The sequence below is a fragment of the Battus philenor genome, unplaced genomic scaffold (genome assembly GCF_028537555.1).
Source record: "Battus philenor isolate CCGP_79_NKW_IND1 unplaced genomic scaffold, ilBatPhil1.0.hap1 SCAF_14, whole genome shotgun sequence".
NCBI classification, from domain to species: Eukaryota; Metazoa; Arthropoda; class Insecta; order Lepidoptera; family Papilionidae; genus Battus; species Battus philenor.
Genome location: NW_027181676.1, coordinates 12,892,094 through 12,918,420, shown reverse-complemented (window position 1 = coordinate 12,918,420; position 26,327 = coordinate 12,892,094). Strand labels below are relative to the sequence as shown.

Here is a 26,327-nt window from a genome sequence, read left to right as displayed (position 1 = left end):
ATTCGGCCTTTGGTGTGTGGTGTAAGCGATAAGATGTCGCATGTAGCGGAGCGAGTTTTTAATTACTTAAATTATAGTAAAGTAAAAAACATTATGATATATACTTAGTATTTGACCAGAAGGGTAACAGGACGACGTGCATTACAGGACATAGGCCATGCCCACCAGGATTTCTTTACGAGATCGAATAAGTTAGGCGGAAATCCATAAACAAATGAAAGGAACCGACATGACACAGTGGATTGGCAAGTGAAAGTGAGCAGGGCCTTACAGCGCGTAGATATCCGCTGGAGCCTTAAGGTACTCCAGTGGAGGTCAAGGACCAGCAAGCGCATCGTAATACAGCTACCCTCATGGTGGAGAAACAACCTTATTCAAGTAGATGGAAGACGCTGAATACAAGCCGCTTCCAACTGGTCCTATTGGAAATTCATCCGTATTTGACAATTCAACTTGTCATTGTAATACTTGTTTAAGTCAGTAATTAGTGATTAAAGTGTATGTGAATACAATGACGTAAATATAAATTTTAAACTATTTATTTAAGTTTAAAGTAAAGTTGTTATAAATACCTAAATATTTTGCCGTATCCTAGTCTTTGACTGATGACTGATGACTGATGACACTTTGGCACGAAAATAAATATTATTTTCACTATGCCGCCAATTTTTTTGTAAAGATATTTAAGATTACATTGACAGCCCGTGAAAATCGAACATTTTCACGTAGACTACGTGAACTATCTCTTACTAACGCATTCAAGTCGCGAAGCTCATCCGGGAGCCACGTATAAAGTTCATTTGAAATGTTTCCTACAAGGAACATATGTTGCACGCGACCCTGTTGTCCAACTGGACGACGTAATTTTCAAATTTAATAAAAACTTTAAGGTTTTTAATATTCACTAATTTTTAATATACGTTTAAATAACTGCATATACTTTCACATATAAGTCTCAATAAATAAAAATAATTGATTTTCTTATATAGGTCAAATAGAGTGAATTTAATAAACAATGATAACAAAAATTGTAAATAGATAAATTGTTAAATAAAAATATATATTATATTTACGACCCGCCGTAAGCGTGTCATTTGGACCACAACCAAACAATTACGTAAACATTCACCTCTCTCACAACCTACAGGCCGCAGTCCCTGCTTGTTGTTTACGCATAAAACGATCCAACTGGCATTACATACAACGCAATAAGGCGCAATTCCCCTTGTCAAATAAATACATAGGCAAGAATTTTATGATTTTCAATTGTCCAAGTGATGGAACGATCCATCAAAATGACAGGTCACTTTCGAAGCGAAAACAGTAATTACGGAACGCATTGTGCATTATCGTGTTGAAGACATTTGTGCAAAACATGTCGAACCATATGTTCATCACGCCATTGTTATTGATACTGGATTCTATTTGATTATTTTTTTTAAATCCCTTATTTCAGTTAGAAGATTAATAAATACAATTCATGTTAATTTTGATGGACATTTCTCCCGAATTGTTTTGTTGACACACGACTGACTGAGTAACATCTAAAGTGTGGACACCGCGTTCACAGATGTCGCCACAGCGCGGGATTCTCAGAGAACCTTCATAGGTTCCTCATACTTCTAGAAAGGGGGGGTGGACAAGACCGTGCTGCACCTGGTCAACGACTGTCCCGCATTTTCAAGGCAAAGAATGGATCTGGAAAATACATCCATGTATGCATAAATATATATGTGTGTCAACAGTTTTGCTGAAATCAAACAATTAAAAATTTGACAAAAAAAGTTACTGACATGTTTACAGCTAAAAATATACTGAAATCTAATAAATACGGGAATATATTCGAGAGATATATCTTATGACTTCATCGACACAAAGCTCTCTATTTATTCCGATCACGGGAAATGACGCAAACTTTTTCTTATTGAATGGGCCCTTATTGAATGCTCAAAAAGGCCGGCCAATGACAGACTTAGAAAGGCATGATTAAATTTGATGCTGTTTTAATAACTACTTTTATTTTATTATTAAAATATATATTATTATTAATATATTATTGTTTTATTTACGTTATTCTTCGAGAATAAGTGATGACTATATATTTATTCATATCAGCCGATAAAGGTTCAACGCAAGGCGCTACAACTACATTTGTCACAATTATGGCACTAAATAAACAAATATGCGAATGTATTATTTAAAAAAAATAATGAAAAAAGTTTAATTTGTAGATATTATATAATCTTAGTTACGTCTTTCACATTTTTTATAGTAAAACCTTTATACGGTCTTTTTGAAACATCTTCCTTTAATATATGCAGTATCAAAGATGTATCGATGATATAATTTACATAAAATGCTGCCGAGAATCGAACTTTGACCTATAAAATACATAGCTATACATAACCACTCGACTGTGACTTCTGTAACCTTTCAGTTTATCATACAAAGTAACCTTGAACTTTTATATTATCTACCTAATACTGTGATCAAAAAGTAAGGTGAATTTGTTTATAAAATGTAAATTCTATTTATTCTTCCAAATTAATTTTATACCTTTTAAAGCATGGTTGCACAGACTTATTAAGACTATGGGCCACTCGGGCAAATCATGAACAGATGGCGGGCCGGCCGCCTGAAGTATAGGTATTAATTTTTTTTGTTTTCTGGAATAGAATTCAATATTTTTCGAATGTACGAGAGTATTATTTTTACAGTCGGCGGGCCACCAGTATTCGACGGGCGGGCCGCGGTCTGTGCATCCATGGTTTAAAGTAATCTACGACCGATAAAACGTAATTTTACCAACAATTTTACCAGTTCTCGTAACAATTGGAACAGTCTTTTTCCGGTATAGCCTTCAAAATCTTCTTCGATTCGGTATTTATCTTCTATGCGTCCCCGCGTTGGCCTTTTGATATTTCTAAATAGTCAAAAGTCACATGGAGCTAAATCAGGCGAATACTGTGGTCGTGGATTTATAGTAGTCGAGTTTTTGACGTTAATTTAAAAAAATTGGGCAGTTTTGGCGCCTATTGAGACATGACTAGTTTAAAAACATTGAAACATTTCACAAAAACATGTGTGAACATACCCTTGGCAAATATTATAGATGTATCAACCTAGGAAAAAAAATTGCCTGCCTTCTTAATGCCCGGGAGTTTTATCTTATTTTTTGATCAGAAGTACATTATTATTGAAAGTAAAAAAATGTTTAAGAATAATAAAAATGTCATTACTAATTCCGTTCACATTTCAATAATTCTAATATCAAACACTGTTTAATTAATAGCATCTTTAAATAAATGACCCTTTGACATCGGCACAGGGTTGCCACACGTATTTTTTAATTTTATAGACAAAACTCATTATCATTTTTTTTTAAATCTTGGACTTCCGGATATAGGCCTCCTTTATAGATTTTCAATATGACCGGTTGGAAGTAATCAACATCCAGGGTCTTTCGACTATCTTAACCAGGTCTTATCCAGGATGTCATGGTCATTCTTCCCTGAGTTTGCCCTTCCTTGATCTCCATTCTAGAACTTTAAACATCTTCTGTTCTACGCGTCAAGTAACCTCACCAATTGGTTTGATTATGTCGTAGTTACTTTCGTTCGCCTACGAATTTTAGATGACTAAAATACTATTCTAATAAAATTATCACATGTCATTTAAGATGGAGACGACATCTAATTTTAAATAGAATTTATTTTTTTATAGAAGTTATTATGTCATTTCAGTCCATAGACATAGGCTTTCCCCAAAGATACCTGCAGGGGTATATAGAATAGCCACGCTTGGCAGGCGAGTTGTAATCCGAGATTATGTTACACGGAGGACGCTGCTGCCAATCCTCTGGAAACTTAAATATTTAATATAATCAGGCGTTACCTTGCGAAATTCCATCCTGAGTAAGAATAGGACAAATATTTAGCCACTTCCGCACATTCAGTGGTAGTAGTACCGATTAGTACACACTAGAGGGGTTAAACACGTGTTGAGTGATTTGACGGTGGCGGTTGTGTAATTCGCATTGTTTGCCGCATACGCATTTATCAGCGGGCTGGCGGGCGGTGCACTTTGTTGTACGACTACCACTGCATGTGCGGAAGTGGCTAAATATTGGTCCTTTTCTTACTCTAGAAACTTGTTTGTGAGCAGTGGTAATCCTTTATCATTAATGCACAAAGTTTGAATTATATCAGATTTTATCCCGGGATTGAATCTGCGACCTACGACTGTCTCACTCGTTAACCGCTAGGCTTCAACTGCTCATAATGTCATATATTCGGAGTAAAACAATTTGTAAATATCTCTATAACCGTATAGTTTAAGTTTTACAAATTTTATTCATAACACGCGATCACAGTAATGATCTAGAGTGAATTGTAAGATCTAGTAATAATAGAATAAGTTTCTTATTCCTTTCTCTATACTTAATTAAATAAGTAAATCTTTTTGAACCTTTGTTTACTGTATTACTATATCTTGTAATGTCTCCGATCTCCATGTAATCAATTTAAAAAAATTGTTTATAATAAAACTAAAAAAATCATTTAAGGTGCATAAGATTTTATAAGTGGTAATAAAGCTTGAAAAACAATTACTCTAACTACTGTATTTAAGATATTGTAAAAGTAATGTCCAAAAAAAAAACTGTCAGATTTTGTAGTAAACTCTTTTCAGATTCTTGGGCGTTTGGTACCCTCGTACTTTTAAATTGAAAGGTGACTTTATAGAGAAGGTTATTTAAGGTTCTTTTTTCTATCAAAATGAGCTCTTCTGTCATTTTTCTTATGGCTTAATCATCATCATTATTTCATATGTCAGAAATCCATAGCTGCACGCAGGCTTACCTAGATTTCCAATAAGACTGGTAAAAAGCGAATTTATCAAGCTACTTCTGTTGACCTTAACAGCATCGTCTGTTCACTTTTTTATGCATAATAATATAAATAAATATATAAATAACTATTATACTGTAGTCGGTAACCCTACATGACGAATAGCTACTGACAAATAGGTCAACAAAATGTCGATGTCTGTCCGATCTTGCACATACAATGACGCACGGTCGCGACAGCCAGCGCCATCTCTTGGCGCCATCTCTAATTAAAGATACTTCCTTTTTACTCAATATTGACTGAGATATATTTTATACTCTGTGAGTTTGCGTACAAGCAGAATAAAAATCAGTAATTAAAGTATTTAAGTTTAGATGTCTCGTTTTCAGAGGACATAAATTCAGCATCTTTTATATATATATATATATTTGGCGCAATTTTTTTCGTATTTTCTGAGTTTATATCAATTTGAACACGGTTTTACACATTAAAATTGTGATGAACTCATTATACCTTTCTCTAGGCTTTATTAAATTAGTTACTCTCTTGCTGGCAACTGTTTACGGTTTTACTATACACATCCATATAATCATATATGATAACTTTTATAACTTAAACAAAACATTACAATATAAAGAATTTTTAAGTTATAATAAAGCTACAGAATAAATTACTCTAAAACAGTATTAAGGTTATTGTAAAATTATCCCGAAAAAAAAAGCCTCTTTGAGTATGTTGTAGGTTTTTCTCAAGTTTGAAACTTATGTTGAACAATGCTATTTGTAGAGGACTTAAGTATAATTTTAATTTCTATCAAGTTGGACTCTCTTGTTATTCTTCTATTAGAGCTAATGTTCTCAGAAGTGATAGTTATGTTACCTTGAGTCGGAATACTAAACGTTGGGGTCGTTAAGATTGTTGTATATATATATATATATATATATATATATATATATATATATATATATATATATATATATATATATATATATATATATATATATATGTAAAGCTAAGGTTACCTTAGGAGCCCTCGAACTTTGCTATCCTAAAAGAGATTTTAGAAATAAATAAAGTAAAAGCATATTAATTTAAATAAATAAATGCAACTGGTTAAGCTGTTAGTATGAGAAAAAAATTAGAAAATAAAAATTATGTGCAACACAGTTTTTAACTCCGCAAGTCTGTAATTATTTTAACAATAAATCCGACCAGAAATCATATACGAACACGCTTCAAGGTTCTATCTTGTAGGTGGCATCAAAAGATAGATTGTCCAAGCGATGGTTCCAAATTGCAAGCTAAATAAGCAATAGTGGGTTAACACCGACACTGCGCAATAAATCATCGAAATTGCATACTACCCACATAGTTTCTAGACGCCATTCATCTGTTGCTTGTTCGATGTAATTTGCGGTTTTAGAAGTAAAAGTGAAGGGACCCGAAAATTATTTGACAATTATTGTATAGTCAATAAAAGCTAGGCGAATATCTATACTTACAAAGAAATAATTTATTACTGTTAAAAATATATATTTTTATACAGGGTGTTTCATAAATCAACGACATGACAAAATTGAGACATAAATCGGGTAGTGAAAAATCAATATAAAAACTAAATTTTTTGTAATACGCTCGGTAAAAGTTGAATGTTGTTATAATTTTGAAGACACATTTTTATAGAAAGTGATATTTCCTTTTAAAATTCGAACACTGGTATATCAATTTTAAAAGCTATTAACAGAAAGATTATTCCCGTTACCATTAAAATACGAAAAACATTTATAGTAAAGATATCCAGTCATTTCACCATAATAAAAAAACAGGTGTATAAAATTTATTAACTTATTTAAATTGCAATAATTTTAAATTTTCGTAAAATACAATCTTTAAATGATTTTCTGGACTTGGACGTTGATTTATGAAAATAGAGTTATATAGAGTGTTTGGAAATAGGTATAAAAGCTCTAAAGAGGTAAATGAGAAAATACTCATTTATTGTCAAATACTTTTCGGTACACCTTAATAAGCAGTGATAGCACAGTGGTAGAGAACTAATACTTCAGACCGTAGGATCGCGGATTCGTTTCCCGGCATACAATCTTATATAATTCACACTTTGTGCAATAATTATATAGGATTGCCACTGCCCACAATCAAGTTTCATGAGGATGGGCAGCAGCGTCCTCTGCGTGCCATGATACCATACTGCGATTGCTAACCTGCCTGCCAAGCGTGGCAATTATGGTATATCCCCCCCCCCCCATAGATATCTTTTGTCTATGGACTCTAGAGACAAGATAGAAATACTACATATTAAAATTTATTATTGTTTATTGTCTGAGTAAGAACAGGACCAATATTAAGCCACTTCCGCACATGCAGTGGTAGTCGTGCAACAAAGTGCACCGCCCGCCAGCCCGCTGATAAATTCGCATGCGGCAAACAATGCGAATTACACTACTGCCACCGCAAAACGTGTTCACTCAACACGTGTTTCACCCCTCCACGGGGCATCTTCAGGAGTTATGTTACACCAATTAGTGCCACACACCGATAACTGTGTTAACTATGTTAATAATTAACTTAATTTGGCATGAACTTCCGCAAGGTAACGTCTGATTCCATTAAATGTTTATTATCAATCCTTACAGACTGTACTGTCAGAAATTATTTCTCTGTCGCATACCAATAAGAAAAATTAATATTTTAGGGTGAATTGGTGCAATCTATTCCAAACACTATATACTTATATTTCTAAAAATTCGTGCGTCTGTTTGGAATCGAATGTAGATTATATATTATTAAGTTATTTTCACCGCTTAGCTACCACTGTTTTCATTAACATTATGATTTTCCAGAATCTCGACAGATAATTTGTTTCCAGTGTTGCCATCTATATTTTTCACAGACACGACAGTACGCAAAGCGAGAAGGCGTTACGCAACGGGCCCTCACGCTCTGTTTGGCACCGAACTGGCACGTGACCGACGAATGACAGACGCTGCTAACCGCTGTACCCTCGTGGAATTTCACGGCTTTTACACTTGGACTTTATAACTGTCACAAGGAAAGAACTCATGAGAAATTTTATTATCTTATCTATAAATTTGTAGGCAATTAAGTATAGAATTCCAGACAACTGCCACCGTCAAATCACTCAATGTGTAATTCGCATTGTTTGCTGCATACGCATTCAGCGGGCTGGCGGGCGGTGCACTTTGTTGTACGACTACCACTGCATGTGCGGAAGTGGGTAAATATTGGTCCTTTTTTTACTTAATATGGACTTCCGGACGATAACGCCTGATTCCATTAAATATTCTAGACTGAACACCACGGGCCGGTAAGCGTTCCAACGCTTGGTAGTCTATAAGCAACGAGCCTGTTCAGCATGTGATATCCTAAGGCCTAAATTATGGTGATGATGAAATTTCAAATCCAATTCTTAACAGGTTGCGCTTCACTATGACATCATAACAAATATTGTGCTTAAAAGAGTGAAAAGGACAAGTGTCTGTTCTTTTTATTCTTCTAAAATTAAATCAACAATGTAATGATCCGAACTGAAGAACAAAGAACTGTATGACAAAGGTCAATCTGCATCAGGAAGTCCAGATGTTCACGGGTCAAGGAGGATTCGTAGAGTACCTGCATAGGTTGAAACTTAAGGAGAGTCTCTCGGGCACCTGTGACGGTGGACCAGACCGTGGCGCACGTGATCACCGGCTGTTTCAGTTGCAGTAAAGAATAAAGGAGACATTGCCCGGATGTTAGAGCAAGAAGAATGATGCCAAATCTTCTTGGAGAATTGTGAAAAGATAATAAGTAAGATAATTAAAAGCAACAATCATAATCGGGTAAGACTAGAATGAAAAAATAATTTGTGATAGTATATGATGTAGAATTCAACAAAGGAAACAAAATTTAAATCATTGAAATGTAAAATATTTTTATAAACAAAATAAACGAGTAAAAGAAAATAAGAAATGAAAAAGTGGTACTCTGGAGGTAAAGGCGAACAAAGGAAGGTGACATAAGAAAGGAAAAGAAAGTATGGAAAGAGAAGATGAAAGAGAATTTGACGAATAAAAGAAAGATGTGTGGATGATAATGGATAAAAGATGAAGATAAAAAAGTAGGTGAAAAATTATTGATAATATTTTGTCACTATGTACCAAAGACAAAGGAATGTACGAGACGTTTCCAACCGTCCACCGTTGGGTGGCCATTAAAAGAATCAATGGTAAAAGAGTCCAAAGTTTGGATACATAAGTGTTTGTTGATTTTGCGTATTAGCAACTAAAAGTATCTCTCTATTAATGTCGTCGAAGACACCTGGATGCAAGCCGCCTTCAATTGGTCCTATTGGATATCTATGAAGACATTCTTACCGACATAAATAATAGTGATGAAAAGTATCCAAACGGTGACATCTTTCCATAACGATCTCCCTCTTTTAAGTCAGAGTTTTTCCGATCGGCAATATATAGGGAAGTTAATGTCCGTAACGATGATGATATATATTTATATATTCTGCCAAATCTCTTATGCTGTATAAAATAAATGTTATTGAATCTTTGCTATTATTGGAACGAAGTAAGATTTTATGTTTGAGGAAAACCAATCAAGGATATACGTATGCATCTTACGCGATAACGCTTCTGCCAACATTCACTTGTCAAGGCCGTATACAGAATCTAGGCAATGTCTTGATAACTTTTTTTTCTTTTTTGATATCGGAGTATAAATTTTCTGGATGGACATATCCTGCTCTCTGGGAGAAGAACAGGGTTAGGTGGGATTCCTACCCACTAAAACCTCCTCATTGGTCGTCTTCAGTACTTTTGGAGCCTGGTGTCCTTGATCCTCTGGGAGAAGAACAGGGTTATATGGAATTTCTACCCACTAAAACTTCCTCATTGGTCGTCTTCAGTACTTTTGGAGCCTGGTATCCTTGATCCTCTGGGAGAAGAACAGGGTTATGTGGAATTCCTACCCACTAAAACTTCCTCATTGGTCGTCTTCAGTACTTTTGGAGCCTGGTATTCTTGATCCTCTGGGAGAAGAACAGGGTTATGTGGAATTCCTACCCACTAAAACTTTCTGGTATCCTCGCTATACCGCAACAACACAAGACCACTTCGCGTTGCTTCTGGGTTCGCATTAAGTGGACGATGAAGGCGTCCATCCTCAACGCCCATGAACCCGATGCCTTTTTAGTCGCCTCTTACGATAGACAGCTCTATTGTAAACCCTGGCTAAAGGAGTAATGCCGGAATACCTAGTGGAAAATAGTCATAGAACTTTCTAATCCGTTACTTTGAAAGTTAAATGATATTTACGTGGGTGTAATGAACTTTAAGAATAATAAAATTAAGAATAAGTAGATCCGAAGACGTACGAAAGTAAACAAAATCGCTCGAAGCATTGGCAAGTAAAAGTGGCTTTAGGCTGGCCACATAGCACGTAGAACAGATGGCAGCTTGGGCCTGAAGGTTCTGGAGTAGAGACCACGGATTAACCGTTTCGTGTAAAGCAGGCCGTCCACCCACAAGGAGGACAGTTGTACCTTTAAGGTGGCTGGAGAAATGTTGAATGCAGTTCACTTGCAACTAGTCTTATTGGATAAGGGAGGAGGCATATGCCCAGCTTTCTTACTATTAAAATTATTATATTAAAAGAAGAAGTAAACAATTTTTTTTAATGAATTTTTTTTTATTGATTTTTATTATAAATAAATGTTTGTATGTTCTTTATAGAAACGTAAGCTATGAATTTGATCATATGATAGTCTTTAGCAAAGTTATTTTGCATGTACCCCCACAAAGGTTTCTTAGTTAGTTTGAGAAATTTTCGATAGATGGCGCCACGGCATAAACGAAGTTTCTAATTGTAAATGACATAATAATTTATATAAATTGTATAATTCATATCCGGCCACTATTTCATAGACAATATCGTGCATATTTATATATTTTGTTCGGAGCGTTATTCGAATAGGTTTGTGTATTTACATAGTGAGTTAAACTAATTTAGGTAAATAATTCAAAATAATTGAATTTTGTAAGTTTCTGTGAGTTTACCTTAATCATTCTCTACAATGGATTCACGAAGGTCGATGACCTTGCATGTGAAGGTACTGTTTACTGATTGACGTTCCAAACACAAATTAAAAAAAGGTTGAAAACCTCTGACCTAGACTGGCTACAATCAAAATCCAGATGGATTTATATAACTATATTCAATATAACAACTGGCATGTTTATTAAATACCTTTATGTTAGAAGGTCGTCAGTTCGATTCCAAGCAGTAGGTAAATAAACATGCAACTGTAATAAACACATGCAATTCCATAAACCTTGGTTCCAATGGTTCAATTCGTATTTGTTACGAAATAACCCCGTGGCCTTTTCAATCGATAGCAACTAAATAACGCATTTAAGTTATATTGGACATATTAATGTTTATGATATAAATATATTACATCATATGTATATATATAGTTGTAATTAGTCAATTAACATATTGTTTCTTTTTTTAGCCCATGGACGCCCACTACAAGGCATTGGTATTCTCCAATGATCGCCACCATGACCAGTTCCACGCCCACTGTCATTTCAGACGAGCAATTCTTCTAGCTAAGTCGGTGATATTGGTTCTTCTACAGATTTATTTATTTCTGATTCGATCTCGCAGCGAAACTCATACATTGTCCGTTGATATAAAATCGAATTCGAAAATTCTTTATTCAACAAACAATTGATCTATTATTGATGTTCAATTGCGTCTACTATCTGTTCAAATGAAATGCCTCATATTTGAAAACAGAAGAAAGAAACTAATCGGGACGATATACTTTTTAAAATTAAAATAATGATATCATATCAAAACAAATTATTTTCCTACGTGTGAATAAAAAAAGAGAAACTAAATAAATCCTTTATGAATTGTTTAAAAATATAATTATTATAGCCACTAGGCTACATAAACTTGACGGATTTTATGAACGAAATTGTAGTTTAAAAAATATTGCCAAATAAACATTTTAAAGGGTTGTGTAATAAATATTACAATTACAAAATGTCGGCGACCTCGAGTGCACGAAATACCAAATTATTGGTACGCGTTGTCACTTCGCTCCCATTGATACAATATTAACACGACACCTATAAATTCTCGACTAACATATGATGGAGTAGAGAGATATTTTTAAAACTTGTGACTTCACGATTGTCGTTTCTTTGATTACTGACCACTTTGAATTTTTCAAAGAAAACTTCAAAGTACAGTAATACCCCGTTTTACGCGAGGGATACGTTCCAAAAAAAAATTGCGTTATCTGAAATTCGCGTATAACGGGGTTTATGATTAAACATAGTCAAAAATTATTACAAAAAAATTAAAATCATTTTAATCAATCACTTTAATTCTAGGAACACTTTATGCAATACATACTCTTATTTTTTACGGAAAAATACATCTATTGTCTTTTGGGTAACATTTTGTTTACGTTCTTGTAAAATACGTTAATAATACCCAACACTGTTGGGGATTAGGATCCCGCGACCATAGAGAAGTTGATGACTACATTATATTTATACGCATTCTTTCGCGTAATTCGAGGCATTTGAGCGCGATATTTGCAATTCGCGTTATAGTGAAACCGCGTATAACGGGGTCGCGTAAAGCGGGGTATTACTGTAATTATTTTAGCTTCATATTTTTCACGAACAGAGTAACAGTGTGATACAACAGAGAACAGTCATCACATTGTTAAGGTTTAAGAGTGAAGACCACAGACAAGCAAACACAGTATAGGAGCTCCTCCCACAAGGTGAACAGATAAACTTCTTAAAGTCTTTTAAGAATTGGGACAACATAGCAAATTGTTAATTAGAATAAAATATATGTAGAAATAGTAGAAATAGTATACAAATTCTGGAATAAAAAGCAAATTTGAAACTGTACTATGATATACCAAAAGGATATGGCGAAGGATGAGGAGGCGAGGTGCAAATGGAATGTAAAGAAGTGGTAAGAGAATGAAAGAAATTGGGAAGAGTGGAAGGAGAAGATTAATAGAGATTGTGACGAACGAAAGAGTATTGTATTAAGAAAACAAGCTGAAAAAAAAGATTAAAATTAAAAAAGTCTCTGTCCTCAATATAAAAGGACCTATAATCGGGACGATATATTTTTTAAAATTAAAAAAATATATCTTATCAAATAATTTCCTACGTGTGATATCTTCATTGTTAAATCATTTACATGTGTAGTAACAAAAAAATAAAAAAGAGAAATTAAATAAATCCTTTATGAATTGTTTAAAAATATAATTATTATAGCCACTAGGCTACATAAACAAGACGGATTTTATGAACGAAATTGTAGTTTAAAAAATATTGCTAAATAAACATTTTAAAGGGTTGTGTAATAAATATTACAATTACAAAATGTTGGCGACCTCGAGTGCACGAAATACCAAATTATTGGTACGCGTTGTCACTTCGCTCCCATTGATACAATATTAACACGACACCTATAAATTCTCGACTAACATATGATGGAGTAGAGAGATGTTTTTAAAACTTGTGTCTTCACGGTTGTCGTTTCTTTGATTACTGACCACTTTGAATTTTTCAAAGAAAACTTCAAAGTACAGTAATACCCCGTTTTACGCGAGGGATACGTTCCAAAAAAAAATTGCGTTATCTGAAATTCGCGTATAACGGGGTTTATGATTAAACATAGTCAAAAATTATTACAAAAAAATTAAAATCATTTTAATCAATCACTTTAATTCTAGGAACACTTTATGCAATACATACTCTTATTTTTTACGGAAAAATACATCTATTGTCTTTTGGGTAACATTTTGTTTACGTTCTTGTAAAATACGTTAATAATACCCAACACTGTTGGGGATTAGGATCCCGCGACCATAGAGAAGTTGATGACTACATTATATTTATACGCATTCTTTCGCGTAATTCGAGGCATTTGAGCGCGATATTTGCAATTCGCGTTATAGTGAAACCGCGTATAACGGGGTCGCGTAAAGCGGGGTATTACTGTAATTATTTTAGCTTCATATTTTTCACGAACAGAGTAACAGTGTGATACAACAGAGAACAGTCATCACATTGTTAAGGTTTTAGAGTGAAGACCACAGACAAGCAAACACAGTATAGGAGTTCCACCCACAAGGTGAACAGATAAACTTCTTAAAGTCTTTAGGAATTGGGACAAGATAACAAATTGTTAATTAGAATAAAATATATATAGAAATAGTAACAAAAGTGTACAAGTCCTGGAATAGAAAGCAAATTTGAAACTGTACTATGATATACCAAAAGGATGTGGCGAAGGATGAGGAGGCGAGGTGCAAATGGAATGTAAAGAAGTTGTAAGAGAATGAAAGAAATTGGGAAGAGTGGAAGGAGATTAATAGAGATTGTGACGAACGAAAGAGTATTGTATTAAGAAAACAAACTGAAAAAAAAAAAAATTAAATAAGTCTTTGTCCTAAATATAAAAGGACCTATAATGGGGGGCTTACCCACCCCGCGTCTACGGGCACGTGGTAGCCACACAAGAACCTTTCGGTGCCATCTGCCATCGGCACGATCGATGTTTCATCAAATGCCACTTCAACCAAACATTTCTTCGAGCGAAACTCCAAGCATAGCCCTCTCCATTCGTAAGTTTAAAAACATGTATTTAAATATGATAAATTCGCAAATTGATTTAAAATGCAACATATGTAAAACGTTCGGTAAAATATGTCTCAATGAAAATCTTACGCAATACTTTCATGCTATTGTCAATGAAAATGTATTTTCATATCTTCTCTTATAAAATTCACTATACTTATGCACAAAGTAAATAACATAGATATCTTTTAACATATTAATACTGTCATATGTGAATAAAACTTTTATTTATTACATCGTGGTATTGTTTTGTTTCTCTTAAGATGTTTAATAAATATTCAAATAATTTAAGTATAAATAATACATAGCAACATTAGCAAAGTAGTTGACTCACCGATACGTGTATCGTAGATAGCAGATTCGATTACCGGCATACAATCTTACAAATTCACACCAGAGTTCATTAGAAAATTCCAAAGGATGGGCAGCAGCGTTCTCTTCTTGTCGTAATACCACATATCTATATATCTATACGTATATCCCCCTTAGATATCTTTGGGGGAAGTTTATGCCTTGAATATACGTCAACAGGCTGAAACGACGACTAAGTCTAGAATCTTCTATTGTATCGTATAGCGACATACAAACTCTTCTGGGTATAGGGCATAGTAGTAAAATATTATTTAATGATTGTAGATTTCTATACATAAATTTGTATCAATTTTAAAAGAAAAATATTAAAAAAAAAACAATGTGAACTTTATAGCCATGATTTTAAATATGTTTAATTTAAAATGACGTTTTGTTAGATAGGCACAGGAGACAATTACGGTAATATCATAAAGTATTAATTTATAAATCTCAAATCCAAGTCTAAATAAATTATTATTATTTAACAAACTTCTTAGTTTCATTATTAACTAGATGAATAGTTTTATTATTTTCTTAACATACGACGTTCGTTTCGCCTAAGAGTCAATGAATAAACAAATTCTATTTTTGAATTTAACGAATATTTTGGAGCTCAATTTACGTAAATTTTAGACCGTTATTATGTAAATTTTTTCCGGTCTATTCTTGTCAAAGTCAAATCTAAAAACAAAAAAAAATCTTAAAAACGATTTCGTTGTTTTTGCATTATAAATGGTGTCACAAACAGGAAAATACTAAATTCTATAATCTCACCTCCTTTGATTACTTAATCAAACGAAATGTGTTCCTTATAGATATATAATTTAGTTATAGTGTGTAGATATGTCTATAAATAGACATATCTCTCCCGAATTTAAGTTCATAGTAATATTTTATTATAATACACATATTGAAATAGGGTCTGTTAAAATAAATTAGCGGCCCTAACATGCTTTGGGTCTTTTGGCTTCACAAGTATTTAAGCCTAGTAACTGTGAAAAGGTGTCTTCGGCGTTGTCACCTTTAGCCCGGTGAAGCTATAAATGCCAGAGTTAAAATGCCATTTATAAATGACATAAAAATCATAGTAAAGAGTACTATACTATATATAGAAGGCGTTAAGGAGCTCAAGCCCCATAACGACACTAAAAGTGAAAGTAACCCACCTCGAAATCGGCACGGTCCCGTACCACCATGACTTTTTTGAAGAAAATCTGCGGCATTTTATCACAAACGACACTGGCACCTTTATAATGACGAAATCCATTAGCTACGCGGTTTTTTACTTTTTTTTTTAACTCTTACACCATTCGATTTTTAAATTTCTCAATTCAATGTCAAGGTTAGCGCGAAAAAATGGCGCCAAATTTGACATTTACAATTTATAATCTATATCACATTCCACTTCACATTTAATTATTTTTATTAATTTTTATGCACTAATTGATTAATATTATTGTCTATTTAACAGTTTATTTTTAAAAATACAACGTAGATCTTAGCCTTCAAGCACCTAGTAGGCAACTAAACTAAAAAACAAGTATAATGTTTATAAGTATGAAACGTTTTCTTGACTGGCGAACACTATGTCGCAACGTGACGCATTGAAACTGGAATATTAAACTTTGTTGCTCACGGAACAGAGCTCAAAACTAATCAGCCGGTGAATTAAATGTTGATTGCCATTTGGACGTATATACAGGAGGTGCAATTTACTTTGGTTGATTGTATCATATAGATACGTGACTTGTTGTGCATTTTTTTTTATTTTGTGCACGATGCAGCCATGCAATGATCATTATGGCTAATGTGCCAGTGTGATGTAATTTTTAAAAATGTTTAGAATTTTAAAATGCTATGAGAAGTAAAAATACTGTTATCACAAGTTACATTCTTTTATTATTACTTCAGACAATAGATCAGATAATCTAATGAAGAGGTTTCCAGGCATTTTTTCTTTGATCAGTTTCAAAATTTTGCTTGTCCAGGTGAACTCTGAAGGATCACCAGGACCATTTTTGGATTTGCTGATCTAATACATATTTCGATAAAGTTGTTAACTAAAAAATTATGGCAGCGGCTTCGGTAAACTAATTTAGGGATTTCGTTTGTGTATATAATGTTATAAAAAACATTATAATAAACATTGTGTTTTTTTTTTAAATAACTAAACTTTACTTATGGTTTGATTTAGTTATACATAGCTAAAACAGAACGTTTGCCGGATCAGCTAGTATCAAATATTAAAAACAGTTTTATTATTAGTTATTAACATAATAATAACATGCATATAATTAACTCATGAGAGCATGGTTAGTGCATGCCAAGAGTACTTTCTATTTCAATATACGACTCAAGTTTTCACCGACACTTAAATAATGCAATATTAATAGAATATTTATAATGAGATGATTTATAATCTGTACATAGATCGTTACTCAGAAACCTGTATATATATTCTAGATTCTTCTAAAAAATATTTACGTGAAAGTTCTTTTTTTATAGCATCCATTATTGGGGATTTCTCGTACTCTCCTATCTTGTCTAAGAACACGGCATTTACAATTTTTTTTTCAAGTTTTTCACGTTCTTCTTTTTTCTTCTTTAATTCTTCTTATGATCATTCATTCAGTCTTCTAACATCTTTTGCACTTCTCCATTCTATGTTCGAACGTTTTGATCACCTTTTATCCATCACTTCACCTCTCAAATATTACAGATATCAGGTTTCTCACAATTTTATTTGATGTCTATACTATCTTTATTACTACATTTGTTAACTATCACATTTTTATATTGTCATATGTTATGACAGTATTTTTCTACTTTTCTGATTTTCTATTTTATGTATTATACATGGCTTTGACTTTAATTACCCAAATATTTTTATTTTTTATGTTTTATTTTTTTAAAGTGCCTTATGACCATCTTATACCTGAGGAAGGTCGTCTAATTTCTTCATCAGCTCCTGATCTTTTTTCCTAACAGGGGATCGAAGTCACCTCGAAGTCGTCCGAATGCGGCACAGTCGGTCACTAGGTGCACCACGAACCGATCCACCGCCAGCTCAGAGAAGCACGAAGGACTCTCTTTTAACTTAAACTTGTGAAGGTACTCCGAGAATCCCCGTGCCCCGTGAGCATCTGGACCAAGACCGTGTTCAGCTCGATACTACAGAGTGCGCGGAAGGCTGGGAATATGAGTAAGTTGCAAGAATAGGTCAATCTGATTAAAAGTGATATGTAAGAAAAGGACCAATACTTAGCCACTTCCGCACATGCAGTGGTAGTTGTGCAACAAAGTGCACCGCCCGCCAGCCCGCTGATAAACGCGCATGCAGCAGACAATGCGAATTACACAACTGCCACCGCCAAATCACTCAACAGGTGATTCACCCCTCCACGGGGCATCTTCAGGAGTTATGTTACAACGATTAGTGCCAAACACAGAGTCAAACAGAGACTGGTGTGGGTACGGGCGTTGTACTTTGTTGCACGCGCGTGGAGGGGTGAAACACGTGTTGAGTGATTTAACGGTGGCAGTTGTGTAATTCGCATTGTTTGCCGCATGCGCATTTATCAGCAGGCTGGCGGGCGGTGCACTTTGTTGCATGAGTACCACTGCATGTGCGGAAGTAGCTAAATATTGGTCCTTTTCTTACTTAGGATGGACTTCCGCAAAATAACGCCTGATTCCATTAAATAGAAGTGATATGATACACAGGATTTTGAAATTCAAAAAGCTCGTCGGCCTGGTTCGTGTGAAGTTAATAGTGAATGACTGTTGTAACTCTTCACCCCTTAGCTAATATCATAGTCATAAACTCATGAGGAAGTTTTTCCAGAACGCCGGATTAGCCTACCGCGCATTGCCTACAATGGAGCTGGACACAGCTTGAGGACATTCCTATTACAAAGAATATGTAATAAATCGAGCCATAACGCACAGGAATCTCACAAGTTTAGTTACTCAATTATTTACACAAACGGTTTATTTAGTTTTAAACGGTTTTATTTAGTTCGACCCGTACGGAATTTATTTGTTTATTTGGGTCAAAATTAGAAATTGAAATTTAAGCACCTTCCCGTTGTCAGATTAATCTGAAATTTGATACACACATTTAATTTAGATGACAATACAATATAATAAAATCAATAACATTATAAATCTAAGATGGCCGCCGATACAAAATGGCGGATTACATATTTTTCCTTAACCCTCTCAATATGGGTATCAAATGAAAGGGCTACGCTAGTAAAACACGATGATTATGTCAAAATTTAAAATCCAATATGGCGGACTAGGTACATATTTTTCCACAACCACCACACTATGGGTATCAAAAAACCGTTTAATTTAAAAGTTTTTTAAATGTATTTATTAATCTTGTTAAGATGTTGTGATAGATGCTACTTGTACTAGCGGACAAAAAGCATCAGTCAACGACAAGCAAAAAATCAGTGAAGAGATGATTTTAATTTTTCCCTCCGTAAAGTTATAAAAAGTAAAAGTATTTAAAGTAAAATTTAAAAAAAAAATTTTTGACTATGACATCTATTTCCAATAATTTCTAGTAGTTTATATTTAAATAATTTCCTGAGAACATTAATTCAGTGCCGTACGAAAATGTCATATCTTTCCACATTTTGCTTGATATCCTGTTTACGAAAGATATAATTAACAAATTATATTGTAATATCTTTATTATCCGGTGAACGGCTATATCGTTTTAACATTTTGTAATAATAAAAAGCGTGTGTCAGTTTGAAAAATTGCCTTATAAACTTTAAGTCTAATATTTTGAAATTTTTCCATCTACTTGATTTGTTAAAATAAAAAACTAATATTTTATTAATTGTGATATACGATCTATTTGAAATGCGGTTTTAAAGTGGTTTAACTTTATTCTACTTTATAAGGTTAAAGGTGGAACAACTGACTACGTCAAGTCTGGAGGAGACCGGATTTGGATTCATGACATGTGCACACCAACTAATAATAAATAATCATAACATATAGTTACGAAAACAAGGATTGTATATACAGTGGTCATCACCTTATTAGTTAATTTTATTGTGATTGATACTAGGCATGCTAGCCTTTCTGGCTTTTATAGCTTCGTCAAGGTTATAAATAAAAATAATTCCGATACAACAATACGATGCCCTTATATACGAACACCAGAACACACGATTTTAGGGGGCGGCCGCTGCTTCCTAGCCGAGAATTGCGTGGGCGAACCGAAGTTGGATCCGGATCTATCCTTGGCTCGCCTGTGGTCCACGCTGCCGTCCCAAGTTGCATACACTACACAGCTCTACTCTGGTAGAGCGGTTTACTTCGTGCAAACGACTTCGTGCACCTGGAACGCGTCCGTCCAGCTTCTTTTTCATTTTTAAGTTCACGGACCCTTCCGCTCCGTAAACTCAGTTCCGATGAAGCTGTAAAAGCCACCTGGCTAACAGCATCATCATCAACCGAGAATAAGTTATATGCGACTACCGGACGTCAAATAATAAAACGAGGCAATCTACTAGTAGCGCCATCTATCGGTGGCGATGGAAATAACAGTCTGATATGTACTCGTATATGTATATCTTCGTGTATCGTATTGTGATAAAAAATTAAATTACTAATTAAATTTAAAGGTTTTAGATTCGAACTTGCTAAGATCGTCGGAAGATGGATGCAGCCGACCGATACTACTAGAAATATGGGAGAAGTATACGTCCAGCATTATATGTATATATGTCTGTGTTTACCTTTATCTTTTATGTATATATTGTGAGTACAATAAGCGAAAGCTATATCTACCCTAACCATTTATTAACATTTATATAATGACAAATGTTTTAAATTCTTTATATATATCATGTCATGGTATATGATTAGGTGTGGACCTAATAAATAAATAAAATAAAGTCCAAATAGTTTTACTGTGTAGGATCATTACAATCATATATAATCGTCAACAATAAGTTTAGCGTACTGACAAGAACTAACAAGAAGCTCACTGGGTTATTTTTTTTAATTTGGTGATTGTATTAACAATATTTTTTTAAATTACTACAATTAATTTTATAACATCTTTATCGTAAACGTATTATAAAATAGAGTAGTAGTCTTCTGCCTTTTGGTGGAGCCTGTGCTAATAAACTTTTTGAATTGGAAAGAGATAAATTTATCTCATTTAAGTACTTTGTTATAAAATCTTATATTGACTTACGAATGAGTGAAACACTTTAAAGGAGAGTCCAATAGCGAGTAAATCTAGGTTACTCTGTGTTTAGCACTAATCGGTGTAACATAACTCCTGAAGATGCCCCGTGAAAGGGTGAAACATGTGTTAAGTGATTTGACGGTGGTAGTTGTGTAATTCGCATTGTTTGCCGCATACGCATTTATCAGCGGGCTGGCAGGCGGTGCACTTTGTTGCACGATTACCACTGCATGTGCAGAAGTGGCTAAATATTGGTCGTTTTCTTACTTAGGATGGACTTCCGCAAGGTAACGCCTAATTCCATTAAATATTTAAATCTAGTTTATTTTATTCCTTAAAATCCATTAATATGTATTATTAGATATCAAATATTTATTGGTATTTTTATGTACATATTTTAGGTTATATAAATATATTGTTAGTGTAGTGTAAATATAAATACAGTATTAAATAAAATTCGCTTCGAAAATCGCCAAGGGGAAGACAGCTTTCGCACGTCTCCGTTCTGTATGGCAATCACGGAAACTGACTAGGAGAGTTAATCTCAAAATATTCCGATCCAATGTGAAAACCGTGTTACTATATGGATGCGAAACGTGAAAGGTCACTAAAGATATCTTGTTTTGGCTCCAAGTCTTCGTTAACAACTGTCTTCAACGTATTCTCGGTATATACTGGCCTGAGAAAGTTCAGTAGTTCAACGTAGATCTCTGGAAAAGCTGCGATGAGATGCCGATCGACCAGCAGATTAAACGCCGCAAGAGAACCTGGATAGACCAAACGCTTCGAAGGGATTCTGATCACATACCGAGGCAAACCCTAGAATGGAATCCTGTCTGAATCTGGCGGCAGACGATCACTGTAGAAGTGAAGGCAGTTGGAATGACTTGGAGCGAAGTAAAGCGCGATGATTAAAATCCGCTAGGGATGGCGACGTACTGTGGACGCCCTCTGCCCCATTTTGGGAACACAGGAATAAATGATGATTAAATAAAATTATATAATATCGTTTTAATGTCGCTTGAAACGTTTATAGGTTAGCGTAACAGCAAGGTACAATTAACAATAACTTTCCATAGACAAAAGAGTACGAATAAGGAAATGTTTTGTTACGCCTTGGTGCGCATGCGCCGTCGGATTCGGACGTTAACAAAACGGTTTGGAGAAAGTGTCTAGGCGCTCGGAATAATAATTGTTTGATAAAGTTAGCATATGTTAATAATGACCTTAAATGCGTTCCGATCGCAATGTGGGCTAGTGTGTTTTTCGTATTTCGTATTTGACTCATTCGTATGTACCGCAAACGTATGACACATTTCTGTAATACGTTACGAGCGCTAGTGGAATGTGTAAGTTCACGTAAATTACGTGGTTGCTGTGACACGGTTGTTACGTCGTGGGAAGGTTTTGATATTTAGGTCTTGTTACAGTTAGACTTTTTACATACGAAGGTTGAAATGATGGTTGGGGACAAAAGATTTTCGAGTGGAACGATGACATATTTAAGATCGCGGATGATCACAGGATGCCTTAGCACTGGACAGATCATAGTGGCTTTGGTGGAGATTTATGCCATGCAGTAGGCGGCTATAGGCTGATATCAATGCATTAAAATATGTTTTAACAATGCTCTACACAATTCTATTATTAAACAGTGAGCTTGTTTGTTTCATTATTGGTTATCGAGTCCTAAGAGTCACTTTAAGGACATTAATGTACGTAACATCTTATAGAATTTAACCACGAGAACCCTTATTCATTATTTCATCAATTTTATAATGTAATAACATTTTAGAGCAAATAGTATTCAACAGTAAATATATTTACACTGCCATGAAAAAAAATTACCAACACCAAGGTGATTAGATATAATGTAGCTTAATACGTTTCTGGCAGATACGAGTATGACTCCTAGGAACGAGGGCGTTGCGGGCAGATATGTCCATAGGCAGTTGACAGGTTAATGAGTTTAAGGGTACGACCTAAATTAGAGCCGCTATTTTAGCTATTGTACTGTTGATTTTTATGTCGCTTTACGAAATGACCTACCACGATCGTTGATATTCGTGTAGTACACCTATCTCCCGATTTATACGGTAGATACGTTCCTGAGAAAAACGTGTAAATCGAAAATTAAAAATTTTCAAGTCAAAACCGTGTAAATCGAAAAGCTTGCAGAAAATGCACAATTTTGCTATTTAACAGTTGTGATCTTTTTCAATATTTTTAAGTGTACACAGAAATAAAAATAAAATGCATTGTCGGAACACTGTTTTTTATTTAATTACAATATATATTAAACATAAGAACAAAAATAAAACCAAAGGTGTTTTATTATCCTTTATAACTGTCCGAAATTACTCTCATTCTTTTTTTCGGAATCGAAGGTTCGAATTCACTTTCATCAATCGAAGTTATTTGTGCCGATTCGATGTTTGAAGCAGAAATATTTACATTATGAAAGGGTTATAAAATCGGTTATTAAAAAAAAAAACTGATTTGGAAAACCGTGTAAAAGCGAAAACGTGTAAAACAAGTACCGTATAATCGGGGATAGGTGTATTCCATTTCAAGAGTTCTCTATTGAAACATGTTTTAAAACCAGTCTCCAATATATTCGGGTTTTATATTGCAACTTAAAAAACAAGAATTTCATATGACATTTTCTTGTTTAAAAATTTTGCAGATGTCTACATTACTAGCTTACCCATTAACCTTTGCAGGTGCTAGCAGGTGTAACCTCCATAAATAGTTTGGGTAACGGTAGTGCACCTTGATACTTTAATAATTTAATTTTAATATTAAACACTCTGTGTTTGGCACTAATCGATGTAACATAACTCCTGAAGATGCCCCGTGGAAGGGTGAAAGACGTGTTGATTAATTTGGCGGTGGCGGTTGTGTGATTCGCATTGTTTGCCGCATACGCATTTATCAGCGGGCTGGCAGGCGGTGCACTTTGTTGCACGACTGACACTGCATGTGCGGAAGTGGCTAAATATTGGTCCTTTTCTTACTTAGGATGAACAAAGTAACGCTTGCTTCCATTAAATACTTTAATAATTCTTTCTTAGTGTTTTCTCTGATATTTATCAACTAAACACGTTCGTTATACAACTTAGATGGTAACTGTCGTTTACTATCAAAATGTATCTATCGTAGTATAAATAAAGAAATAAAATGTATTTCACTTTATTTATTAATATTGTAATTTAATAATAAACAAACAAAAATACAAAATTTTATTCATTTATTTATTTACACTTTTTTGTACACTATAGACAATAACTAAAAAAGAAACTATTCATGTAGAGGTACAAGAGGCGATCTTCTCCACCAGGTCGATCTCTGCCAGACAACCTTTGGATGGGGATGAGAGATAAGACACACAATTCACTATTATACTTGCAATTAATCACTTTTTTTCCTTCTATTTTCCATGAGAATTATCATCGTGGCATATATAAAACACGAAACAGATGATGTTTATTTATATGCATTAATTCATGTCAGCCGATCATCACAATCCCTTGCTGACTTTGTGCGACCTTGACTGTACCAGTTCGTGGTCGCCACTCGAGAACCTTCCATGTTCCATTATCACTTCAAATGAGCAAGTCTTCGAATTTGAAAGTTAGGGCCTCATGGTTTTAGAGCATAGACCAATGACCGTCGTTGTACACAAGCAGCTTCCAACAGGTTCTATTGGAAACCTATAGGGAAGGCTCATGTCCAACAGTGAACGTCTTATATCCGAAATGATAGTCTTTATTGCAAAACATTACACACAAATTTATAATTATGTATCATACTGTATTTATTATAAGTATATATTAACATATATATGTATCTACATATGTTTATGTATGTATGTTTTTCTATATGTACACCTTAACTACCAGTATTTCTTTCTCTACTGTTTCCATACTATGATTGTCTGAAAAAATTGCCATGTGTGATAGGACCGCCTATTGTACTTTTTTATTTACTATTTTATGAATTTATTGTAGCCGGTGTTGCCATGGAGCATAATTATTATAAAGAGGTAAATATTAAAGAATTCACATAGTAAAAAAAATAACATTTTTTACGCATTGTTGCAATTTAAAAGCACTCGGGTAAAATTTCTGTCATATAATTATATGCAATATCTAAAATTTCTTTTATCAGCATTAATAATGTATTAAAAATTTGTGAATTCATCTAAGAGGTGAACGACCGTTGGTCACTTTCTATATTAAAAAAATATATACATATTCAATACGTATGAAACCCGTTTAATGACAGGTTCCACTGTTTACTAGAGTTACCTAACATACTGTCAGAGAAAAACTAACAAGCCGTTACTACTTGAATGTAAACATTCTGACAGGTTCAGGTTTGTGACGTCATCGACAGTTACGCCTAGCTTTACTGGATTTTATATCACTGATATACAGGGTGATTGGTAAAGTAGTTTTTAATGTGAATTTGTAATTGCTACACATAAATATATAAAATTAATAATTGTTTACTATCTGCCCTTGCAAAATTTATATTACCAAAAGTTATAGTTTATTAGTTAATATATTTCAGAATCATTATACAGGTTGATTGAAAATACATGTAGAAGCTTTGTATGACAAACAAACTATGCATTCACCCCTTTGAAACATTTATACCTATAACTTATCTTTTTATATGTATTAAACAAATAAATCTTTCGATTTGACGCTCTTCCGAAATGGTTGAAGATTTTAATTCATATCATGAATATTTAAGAAAAAAATATCTATATCAATTTTGTATGGATAAAAAAGAGATTTTAAAAACTATTGTATGTTAAAAAAATATTTCTAAAATAAATCATAATTATGTCTAATCAGACGTCACAGATTACACAGTATTTGTGAATAGAATACGTCACTTCCATCACAGATAACTTTATAATGTAACGTAAAAAAAATATGAATTCTACAAATATTGTTACGTAATAATTATTTATGTATGTACTAATTAATATCTTTGATTAATTAAATGAAAGTACTATGCAAAGACAAATAAACAAATCATATTAAGGTCGTTATGTATAACACTGTATGGGAAAAACAGCAAAGTTAGTGAAATAAAAAGACGTGGCTCAATGAACCGCGTCTTTGCCTAATGGTTCGTGGCAAAAGTATATTAGGATGACCAAGACACGTTGTGCATTCA

At 33.9% G+C, this 26,327-nt stretch overlaps 1 protein-coding gene across 2 annotated transcripts in view; it reads right to left on the bottom strand.

Annotated features, from left to right (window-relative positions):
* Positions 1 to 26,327, bottom strand: part of LOC137933761 (uncharacterized) — a 135,017-nt gene that overhangs the window by 103,831 nt on the left and 4,859 nt on the right. Inside the window, exon 1 of one of the 2 annotated variants that reach the window (XM_068777802.1) lies at positions 16,081 to 16,251. The exons of the other annotated variant lie outside the window; for it this stretch is intronic. Within the exon in view, the coding sequence (XP_068633903.1) occupies positions 16,081 to 16,137 (57 nt within the window). The 5' untranslated portion in view covers positions 16,138 to 16,251. Of the gene's footprint in view, positions 1 to 16,080; positions 16,252 to 26,327 lie in introns of those variants that run through there. 2 annotated transcript variants of the gene reach the window in all.